Genomic DNA, 10,978 nt, shown 5'->3' on the forward strand with positions numbered 1-10,978 from the left:
GTGAAAGATTTCTCTTTTTAGTGAACGTCAAGGGCAACTGAGGAAAATTAAATTTAGAGTAGCTTTCCTTGATGTTTTCTAAAAATTTAATCAGCATTTTAATATTTGTGATCTGACCCCAGGAATTTTCAGGGGAATTTTCATAAACCCCAGAATTCCTGGGGTTTATGATAATTCCACACCCACCGCGGTTCGGCCAGACCGAACCCGCGATGAATATGGTTAAAAGGTTCAGGGCCCACAGGGTGGAAAAAGTATTAAAAAGATGGTCTTACGCGATCTTACAATGCAAACAATTTACATAAATTGTATCATACGCTTTAAAATTAAAATAATACGCTACAGGTTAAAAAAAGCTTATAAATTACACATTAATTCAAGAAAACAGATCGCATTGTTTAATACAGATCACATATACAGTATTTTTTACAATAAACTCCAGTTGAACTCTTTTAAAATAATAATTTTCCATACAGCATATGTTCAGCACTTATTTATTTTTGACTAATTATGTTAATTATTTAAAAAGTTCATTTAATTTTATGTTGTTTTCATAAAAATCAGTAAGTTGGTAAGTATTTATGCATTTATCCGAATTTTAATATTAATATACTGCCCTTATGTTGTAGGTTTTTAAGCTCTTCTCGCCCTGTGGGCACTAAGAGGGCCTCTTTTAAGTAGGCCCATTATGGGTTCGGCCAGGCCCACACATGGGCGCGACCGGCGTGGTGAGGACGGGGTCCCGACATATCCGAACGGACCACCCCCATTCGAAAAATTCCTGGGGATTATTTAGTTCGATTGAATTTCCCCGTGTTGTTTTCATACAGAATCAGTAAGGTGGTAGTACTTTAGGCATTTATCCGCATTTTACATCATTGATATACTGCCCTTATGTGAGGTAATTAAAGAAGCGATCCTTCACATAAATCGCTCTAATACTAATAAAACTAAAGATATCGCTTTTAAAAAACATATTTTTATTCTTTCCAACTAAAAGGTTCTTTTTTAAAAATCGTATCCATTAGGTTCACGATAAGGCTTTTCGAATGGTGAGGAATAGGTACAACAAATCCTGTTCGGACCTTCCATAAAAATGACTTCAAGTTAAGAACTCGAACCTGGATCAACAGAACGGTAAGCTGACACCTTAAGGGTCGATTTACATACAACAGTGACGTGCCGGCACAGTGCAGTAAGTATCGATACATATCACACATAGCCAATCAGAGTTTCATGTACGACACTTGTATGATTGACAGAATACAGATCACGTGTCGTAGATGAAACTCTGATTGGCTATGTATGATATTTAATCGATGTTTATGCACCAAACGGTCACTGTGCCGGCACGTCACTGTTGTGTTTAAATCGACCCTTAAACCTCTACTAATGGGTCGCCTTACAATAAATATATTATTTTGATTAAAAAAGAGTCGAAAATTTGAAAAAATTAAACTGTAGTTTAAAGTATTACACACAATATTTCCGTATATATATATTAAGTTTTGTATTCGGTAAACATTTAATACACTCTGCAAGTATTTCGTAATTGTATACCTTTTGTAATTCAGTACCGATTCGTTCCAATTATATTCCCGTACTAAATCGCTTATGTATGAAAACTGTTGACTCATCTATTTAAAATGGCTTATAATGATCAGTTACATTGATGATTACTCATTATTTATATGGGTTATTAATTTTATATATAATTTTCTGTTTATTAGGACAAATTATAAAATAATATATTACAGTCACTAAACTTTTAATCTATGTCTGCAATATTTCTAAAATTCTTTCCGGCGTCGTTAATGTTTGGACTTATTCTGTTCAATTACAAAATTTTCGAACGTTATTTTTAGGCTACTGCATTGAAAGTTTAACAATTATTTTGTCTGTTTAAATCAGCGGTTCCCAACCAGTGGTCCGCGGACCACCAGTGGTCCGCAAGAGCTAAAATATGGTCCGCGAAAGATTTAAAACTTTTATTCAATTTAAATTATTATTCCCACATTGATACAAACTGAATTTAATTTTTACTAAAAATGTTATGTTTTCTATTATAATAGTACTGTTAAAGCATGTTACTCTTGAGTTTAACAATTACTTATGTTAAAAGTTTTGATTAAAGTTTTATTTTTCTTAAACCTTGTGGTCCCTGCTAACAACAATGAAATCAAAGTGGTCCCTGGTCAAAAAAAGGTTGGGAACCGCTGGTTTAAATGCAACGTGGAGAAATAAGTGGCATTCTGTCATTGATTGTCATAAGTGACATTCTCTCAGTGGCAACTGTCCACAGTGGAATAAAAGAAATGCATTTATGGTTAAGTTAAAAGGAAGAAGAAGATTATCGTTTGTTATAACACAGATTAAATGCAAAAAGACTCACTTTGATGTTTGGTGTGATGTATGGACACACGCGAGCAATGAATCGTGATCCTGTTTCCGAGCAATGAAGATTAATTTCGTTCTGACACGTGGTACAGTACCATTCACGATAATATTAATATCTGGCCACTTGTCGAAAAACGCTGACAAGCTAGAATATTCTTGCCGCTTTCCTTATTGTATTGCACTTTGTCTCTATTTCGACTTTCAAATCTTCGGATCCTGAAGCATGAATAATGTCCAGGAAGCAGTCAAAAAGTACAGCTTTTCTATGAGGACTTTATCCGTAAACTAGAGCTTCTATTCTTATGAACACCGAAGGCGAGTCTTGATACTTTTTCAGCATCAATCTACCGTGAAGCCTAATGTATCGATCGCGAACAACAGCTTTAATTTACGCTTCATTTGAATGACTCATATATTTTGTTTGAAGACTTCAAATATGTCATTAATTTATGCAAAATTCTAGATAAGAATTTATAAAAATGGAATATATAAATTATTTATTTAATACTTTACAATAAATTATAATTTGAAGAAATCTATGATAATTTGACAGGTTCATTGGTTACAACATATTTAACTTCTCACCATTCGTAAGCATCAATACGACATTTTTCAATTTCCTATCGTTAAACGTGTCAAAGTTCCTTCCGTTAAATTTTGAAATCGTATAAATTCGAGTAATTGTTTCTACATTTTTATTTGATAAAAATGAAATCGCCATTATTATATTTTTTCAATATAGCGCATAATATCGCAATAAATAAACAGCTTAAACGTAAAAACCACAATCGTTTAAAAGTAAGTGACAGCATTTCAACAATAGGATTATAATTAAGTTTTGAAGACAGGTTTTCCCCTTGTATCAAGAATTGTTATTAGATTATAACCGTATCGTGAATAATTAACGTCTGTTCTCCGTATTGTACAGTACGTCCATCAGTGGCCTGACCAACAAAGTGGCCTCGTGAAGATTTTAAGCTATTCTTTACGGGCTTAACACCTGAACAGAAACCAGTTTCCATTGCCGTCGGCCTCGCCGGATCTCTCTCCCATACAGGGACGCCCGTACAATGGGGCACTTTGGGCACGTGTTTCCTTTGCGACAGCTGGTTTCAGGAAAGTTAGAATAAGAAGCTATAATCTATCTATTTAAAGAAACAATTTGGGTATTAACCAATGAGCATCAGTCATTGATCACTTAGTTGTGGCTTAGTTCCCGTTCCTTCCTCATTTGCAAACAGTGCAATGGAAGCTTCACGTTCTGGTATTGAAATACAGGGAAAGTTGCTATAGTAGTTGTTAAATGCATGATTCTTTATACTGTAGTTAATACATGCTATAAGAAATTGACACAATTAATGGTAAAGTCGTTCTGCCATCAAGTGAGAGAAAAAAGCGGTAGGCTGTCACCTTGACCGCTCGGATGGCCGAGCGGTCAAGGTGACAGCCTACCGCTCTGGGGGATCTGGTTCGAATCCCGACGGGTCGAAAAATCCCCAGGAACATTTTGGGGTGGTCCGTCCGGGTATGTCGGGCCCCGTCCCTCACCGCCCGGCCGATCCATTGAGGGACTCTTAGTGCCCACAGGGCGGAAAGAATAAAAAAAATAGCATATTAAGCGAAAAGTGCCGACATTATTAGGGAATGTGCTAATTGGTTTAACAGAAGTAACATCTCGTGTTACATTGCTCTCAAGTTAATTCTTACCATAGACAGACTGTTGGACAAGAATAAAATGAATATATATATATATATATATAATTATATCATAACTGTCGTATGTTAATTTTGTCCAAAGATAATTTTCTTCTGAATTACTTTGCACATATTTATTAAAAAATTATGACAATGAATTTTTCTTTATAATTTGTTACAAATTTAGAATCTAATCTTGCCAGGGTTCCCAAGCGTATTGATGGAAAACTGGATTTGCCGCAGGGTCTGGTGGAACTTTTCCGGGTGGTATGGCCGTCTTGTTCCATGCCGCGACACGTTCAATCAGATCCTTTAAAATCTGTACATTTTTAAATTAATAAAAAAATTAAATAAATAAATGGGATTTGAATAGTATATTTATGAAATTACCTTTGGATTAGATTTAGCTAAATTGTTGTATTCACAAGGATCATCTGCAATATTGAAGAGACAAGGAGAGTGTATATCGATACATTCGTGTGTTTTATTTATAGGAGGAGGTTGTCTGCAAGTGATGACATAACTCTTTTCTTTATCTAAATTCCATCCTTTTGATTTTAGAATTTTTTCCACCGGAGATGTATTTGAGAAAGTAGAATCGGGTTTTTCATTTCCAATTGTAGGGTACCATCCGTCATATTTTCCATTAAACACTGTTCCAATTACAATCTTATAATCTCCCCTTCTTAAAGCGGCATTCTTCCAAATAGGATCTATGTTGTGGAGAATTTCTTCACGAGGTGAAGGTAAATTAAATAATAAACTTTTCCACATATCATGTCCATATATAGAACCTAAATCGCTTACTTTACCACCTAATAAGAGAACGTAATTATATAAATATATATAATATAAAAATATATCATTCTAATATCTATTTTCTGTTTTTTTACTTACCAGCAGCAGAATATAAAGTTGGCAACCAGTCACATATATGCATCAAATAATTATAAGAGTTATAATGGGATTTATTTAAAAAGGAAGTCCAAAATATGGCATTGGCTTTTACTCCACCTTCCCACAAAGTATATTTACTTCCTCTTAATGGCCAATTAGAACCAACACTTTGATCAACTCCTCCTGCCGCTCCGCCATTATCAGTTGTAAAAACTATTACAGAATTTTCTAACATAGATGTTTCATTTAGAGCCATAAATATTTTACCAATGCTATCATCTAATGCAGATATCATACCTGTTTTTAATTTAAAATATTATTACATTATTATTATTAATAAAATAAATATTGAAAAATATCAAAATTACCTGCAAATATCCTCCTTCTGGCATCTTTAATATGAGGAAATCTGTTCACATAGTTAGGTGGTGCTTGAAATAACTCATAGGAATTAGCTATGTGAACGGCTATATGCGCTACATACAAAAAGAGAGGCTAAAAAAACAAAAAGGCACATTAAAATAATATCTTTTTATTATTGCTGAATGAAACAAAGATACTACCTGAGATGAATTATGTTTATAAATTATTTCTACTGCTCTCTGCGCAAGGAGATCTGTTAAATATTTTCCTGCAGTGTTTCTAATAGTTTTTAGACCATTATGAAAATCTGTACCCCATCCTACAGGCTAAATAGAGTACAAATTATATTTATTTCACTCAAAATATGCTAAAACCAAGTCAACCTACCGACTGTGCAGTATGATCATAATAATCTTCGTGGGCAGTCCAGTATCCGTAATGACTGTCAAAACCTCTCATTGTTGGTGTAGCTTCTTTCTTATAAAATCCCAAATGCCACTTTAACAGATTAAATGATCAAAATAAATATAGAATAATAGCAACATTTGTTTGTATATATTTAGAAGCGAGCTTACTTTTCCTATAGCATGAGTAGCATATCCCAAATTTTTTAAATGCTGAGGAAGAATAGTAATATTTAGAGGCAGACCCCAAGGTTCACCAGCGTATATGACATCGTGTTGCAGACCTGCAGGCATATTAATTTTATATCAATTGGTTAATTTTTGTATAAACGCATCCAGTCGGTAATATTAACCTAAATGAATCGGATGCTTCCCAGACATTAAAGCTCCCCTGGAAGGCGTACATATCGGAGAGACGTAATAATTATTTAAGTGGACTCCGGCCCGTCCAAGTGCATCCAAATTTGGTGTGGGAACTTGCTGCGAACCATGGAATTGAACATCATTCCAACCCTAAAGTAAGTATCCAATAATTTTAAAATAATCTAAGACATATAGTTCAATATACTGTACTTTAAATATTCTTCAATTTCCTTCTCTTAACACTGACTTTAAAAAAATTATTACATAAAGATTTTTTATAACTCGTATAAGAATTGTAAGTACTACATGTAAACAACAAAAACAATTTCGTATTAATAAAATATACTTACCAGATCATCTGCTACAATAATAATTATATTTGGTGGTTGCTCGGAAATCACAGAACAGAAGAAAATCAATAAGAAAACTAACTTAATTCTAAACATCATCTATTAAGACGAAAGTATCATTTCAGGTATGTAATAAGACAAATTTCAGCTATTTGGGTAAGAATTGCACTTTGATTTCTGATTAGGATGCCAGAGGTTAAAAGTTAACCTTTGGTGGATTAATGGAGGTATATATTATCTATCGTGTTTATTAGCATACAACGAAAATACGATAAAAGATTATTTCTATATTTATTTATTGACGTTAGAACAAGACATATAATACTTTGTAACACCTGATCGAAATGGCTTACGTCATGTCACGTAATCAATTTCGATTGCGGTCAAGCGGTCAAGCGGTCAAGATGACAGTCTACCGCTCTGGGGGACCCGGATTCGAATTCGAACGGGTCGATAAATCCCCAGAAATTTTTCGGGAATAGTCCGTCCGGATATGTCAGGCCCCGTCCCTCACCACCCGGCAGCCCCATTGTGGGCCTGTCCATGAGGGCTTGCTAGAAGAGGCCTCTTAGTCCCCACAGAGCGGAAAGTGATCTTAAATAAATAGAGGGTACTAGAATATAATTTTAAATTCAAAAGAAAGTCTGTTTTAAATAAAGAAAATAAGAATATGTTGTTTGATAAATAATTGTAGCAATAGAATTTAATTATATGTTGGATTATGGAATCTGATTAAATGAATAAAATATTATGTTTGATAATTATATATTGCAGTGATATTCAATAGTTGATACGTTGGAGTTTGGAGTCTGATTACATAAGGGATGCAGGGCTATTAAAGTGTGACAGGGTTGAATTAATTTATAGACTATCAAAGAAGGTGAGAGACGGTCATGGCACAGACTTAAAACGGCTAGCCGCTAGCTGCCAATGTAAAAGCACACACAAATAATAAAAGAGTTTACACGTTAGAATAAATTATTATTAGCATATTTGTTCTCATATAAAAAATATATTGACAGTCAAAACTTTCTCTTAAGCATGCGGCGCATGCTAAGCAAGCCCAGAGAATTCGCCCCTGCAAATCGTTTCAGTTTTTAAAGAATGTCTGTGGGATGTCTTACACACGTTGCTGACTAAATATTAGGGAGGTTGAGGCCGAAGGTTTGAACCCGAAAACGTGTACGTCAGACGTTCAGCGCCGCTTTCCTGTAAGTCTAGAATTTTGACAATGGCGTTTGGAATGTCGAGGATGATTCCACTGACTTTCCAAACGCCATTGCCAAACTTCTAGGCTTACAGGAAGACGGCGCTGAACGTCCGACGTACACGTTTTCGCGTTTAAACCTTCGGCCTCAACCTCGCTATTAATTAAGCTTGAAACTGGGTGAACAAATCGTGCCTCCCACACACAATAACATCAGTTTTTTGCATTTCTCGACGTTTCAGGTCTCGAACCCAAGATTTTTACATTACAAAAAAAAAGTTTGTTTTTGTTTGTGAGAAATTAAACAGTTAATAAATACGATAGTAAATCGAACCCATTGTTACGCGTTATTGAAACAATACAACAATTAAACATTATTAAAATAATATAGAAGAAAGAACAATCAGAAAAGTACAATATTGAGAGTTTTATTTAAAACATTATTGAAACAATTGAGTTAAGGTAAGAGTAAAGGGAGATATGTCGAGGTCCTACCTCCACCCATTATAGTTGCGAACTGAAGACTTAATTAAGCACGATGTTTTTCCATTGATTGTTCGACACGAGAGAGATTTAACAACTTTTCTTTTTAGAATGAATCTCAAATTATTAACAACTTTGCTGACGTTTATGTATTTCGTCGCAATTTCATCGGCCTTGAAATGCTCGAAAGGTATTTTTAATCAATTATTCACAAATTTGGTTACGTATTTTTGTGATAATTACCTGTTATATTCTACAGGAAAAGATTTTGATAATACGAGTGAAGGTTCTTTCGCTTCGACATGCCGCTTCTTGGGGGATACGTTGGTGAACGTGTTCAATTACGCAAATCGGGCTTTTGCATCGGCACGTCAATGTTTTATGCATTGGCTGAAAATTTTCGTCTATCGCATTTTGTGCGCAGCCGAGAAGTGCATTTCTCTGGCTAAATGCTACGTACGACCGAACGAGATGGAAAATTCCGCATTCGAATCGGATTTTCGTCCCAAAGAAAAATCATTTTCGATTTTCGTGATGGTCGGTAAAATCCTCCTAATTCCCGGAGTTATTACCGTTTTCACCTTCATAGGAGTGAGTAGGACGTAGTGTTAGCATTAGCATGTAGATTTTACAGCTTCGTTCTTTAACGATTTCGTCTTTGCGTTTCAGTTGGTGTTTTTCCAGGAGTATAAAGATCAGATTTCCAACCTGATCAACGCTCTTTACGAATTGGGAGCTGGAGGACAAAATTGAAAGGAAATGAGAATATTTAAATATATAAAAATTTAATTAAGAACATTTAAAATCAATCTTTGGCAAATATCAAATAAATAATCAATAAAAGTTTATTATTTGAAAATTTCCTGTTTATCAAATGAATATTGAAGCAATTTCCATCGCGAACCGATCAAATTCACGTCACATATTTCATTAGTTATTTATAAGTAATTTTTTAAAATTTAAATGCGTTATGGCTAATGGTTGTTATTAATTAGCAATATAAGAGAATTTCAAATACAAAGTGAAAAAGTCAAACATTGCGGATAAAATTAGGTTTTATTTTAGGTAACATTTTAGGAAACGTTTTAAATTTAGATTAAATTGAAAAACAAAAATAAAAAAAAGTACCAAACAAAACCACTAATTTCTATCATTTTAATCAATAAAATAAGAATTATTATATATTGGAATCTATCGTGTAATATTTTAATACATTGAGATAGTTCAGCTGTATTAAAACATTATAGATTACGTAACAAATTTCTTATAAATAAGATATTGTCATCACCTCAAAATCAATTCTATACAGGATATATTATATGTAGAGTTTAAATTGTTTTAATACTAATTGGAAGAGGAGGAACACAAAAGGATAACTTAGGATTCTGAAGTAGAATCGCTTTATTGGAAAAGTACAATGAAACTTCTCTTATGTGGCAACCTGTGAAATTTCCTGTAAAACTGCACGTTTTAATATAAATCAGACTCCAACCTGGTGGCGACTTCACTTAACTGGTCAAGACAGGAGCGTCCTAAAGTGATATTTATCTCCGTTTACGTGGCCAACAGAACACGAAAATCTCACGTTTATAGACTGACAACATTGTGTAAAGTGCTTTAAACGGAATTGAGTTCTCTTGCTATAGTTTGGGACTGTTTGCTGAAATCCCTCCTCCGGCTGACGACGTTTAAATAAAATAAACGTTTTCTTCATTTAGCTTCTTGTTTAGATCTGTATCAAATTATTATTTCAGCAATCCAAATAGTATCGGTTTTTCCCCAAACTTATTACCGACGACTTTTGTATGTTATAACTTTTTTTTTATTCTTTTTAAGTACCTTTAACAAAATGCATTTCGGATTCATATCGTTCCTCTACAGTTGTTATATATTAAAATTTGATGTACAAATCAAATTATTAAATATACATTTGGCTTTCAAATCTTCAAATACATTATTAAAATTAACGAGACATATACCTTAAGATAAGCGCACATATTTCCCGAATATTACTTTGTGAGGTAAAGTTCATCTGAAAATTTTTCATTCAAAATTGTGACATTTTGAACTCTGGTCCTGACCTACAAAATTTCACCATCTGCACTTTTCTCATCTCCCTTCTTTATGCACGATCCGGTGTTTAGGATAAATTATTCCTTTGCTTATTAAGTAACAGTTAATTTACCTCAAATAAAAGACAGTCTCTGTAAATGAAAATTGTGAAACGACGGATTTGTGAAGACAAATATTTTTTGTATTCTTCAGTAATCTTGTGTTTGAGAAAAAGAGATAGGTTTGAGGACTTTAGCCCAAGTTGTCAGCTTGGTTTCTAGGTACAGGCGACTATCATAACCAACGACAAAATTAAATTGTCTGTTTAATGTTGGAATAATACAGATGATACTAATAATCGCTACGCTTTAGGTCTCAGGTTGGTCATATCAAGGCATTTTGTTTTCCTTTATTTAATTCGGGATGCCTATATAAAGGTACCCTAATTTAAAGTCGATTTTTATCGAGTATTTACCGTAGTTTGGCGAGCAAATGACGAGAACCGTATTTTACAGCTTGAATTTTAAATACTATAGTCTTGAATTTATTCATTTTTTTTTTAAACTTCGAAAAATTATTTTTTAGCACTGGTTTGCATTAAGTGCAGTATTTTTAGTTTTCATAGCCTTTTTTATTTTGTTTTTGTTAATTGTTTATATATAATGAAGATGTTTATTCGTTAACACTTTCCTTATATGTATTTTTCAGATTCCAATTATTTATTATGATTATTTTTCATATTTAATTCTTTTTTATATTTGATTATA

The 10,978-nt window shown here is 33.5% G+C and overlaps 1 protein-coding gene across 2 annotated transcripts; it reads right to left on the reverse strand.

Annotated features, from left to right (window-relative positions):
• Positions 1–4,237: 4,237 nt before the first annotated feature.
• On the reverse strand, positions 4,238–6,568 carry LOC136973853 (arylsulfatase I-like). Of its 2 annotated transcripts, none has more exons than XM_067268635.1 (9): positions 6,470–6,568; positions 6,110–6,269; positions 5,928–6,040; positions 5,740–5,850; positions 5,553–5,678; positions 5,358–5,484; positions 4,990–5,268; positions 4,483–4,907; positions 4,238–4,411 (listed from the first exon to the last, which is right to left on the reverse strand). In XM_067268635.1, the coding sequence occupies exons 1-9, from the start codon at positions 6,566–6,568 to the stop codon at positions 4,283–4,285; spliced, it is 1,569 nt and encodes a 522-aa protein (XP_067124736.1). In that variant the 3' UTR covers positions 4,238–4,282. The 2 variants fall into 2 exon arrangements, with proteins under 2 accessions (XP_067124736.1, XP_067124735.1); XM_067268634.1 differs by having other exon boundaries at positions 4,990–5,286.
• Positions 6,569–10,978: the final 4,410 nt, after the last annotated feature.

This window comes from Centruroides vittatus, unplaced genomic scaffold (assembly GCF_030686945.1).
Source record: "Centruroides vittatus isolate TY-2023 unplaced genomic scaffold, ASM3068694v2 contig_329, whole genome shotgun sequence".
In the NCBI taxonomy this organism is placed as follows: domain Eukaryota; kingdom Metazoa; phylum Arthropoda; class Arachnida; order Scorpiones; family Buthidae; genus Centruroides; species Centruroides vittatus.

Coding starts and splice junctions, on each gene's coding strand:
- LOC136973853 (XM_067268634.1), bottom strand. CDS start 6,568: ATGATGTTTAGAATTAAGTTAGTTTTCTTATTGATTTTCTTCTGTTCT. Junction 6,041..6,109: donor GAAGCATCCGATTCATTTAG/GTTAATATTACC, acceptor ATATGCCTGCAG/GTCTGCAACACGATGTCATA. Junction 5,679..5,739: donor ATGATCATACTGCACAGTCG/GTAGGTTGACTT, acceptor TACTCTATTTAG/CCTGTAGGATGGGGTACAGA.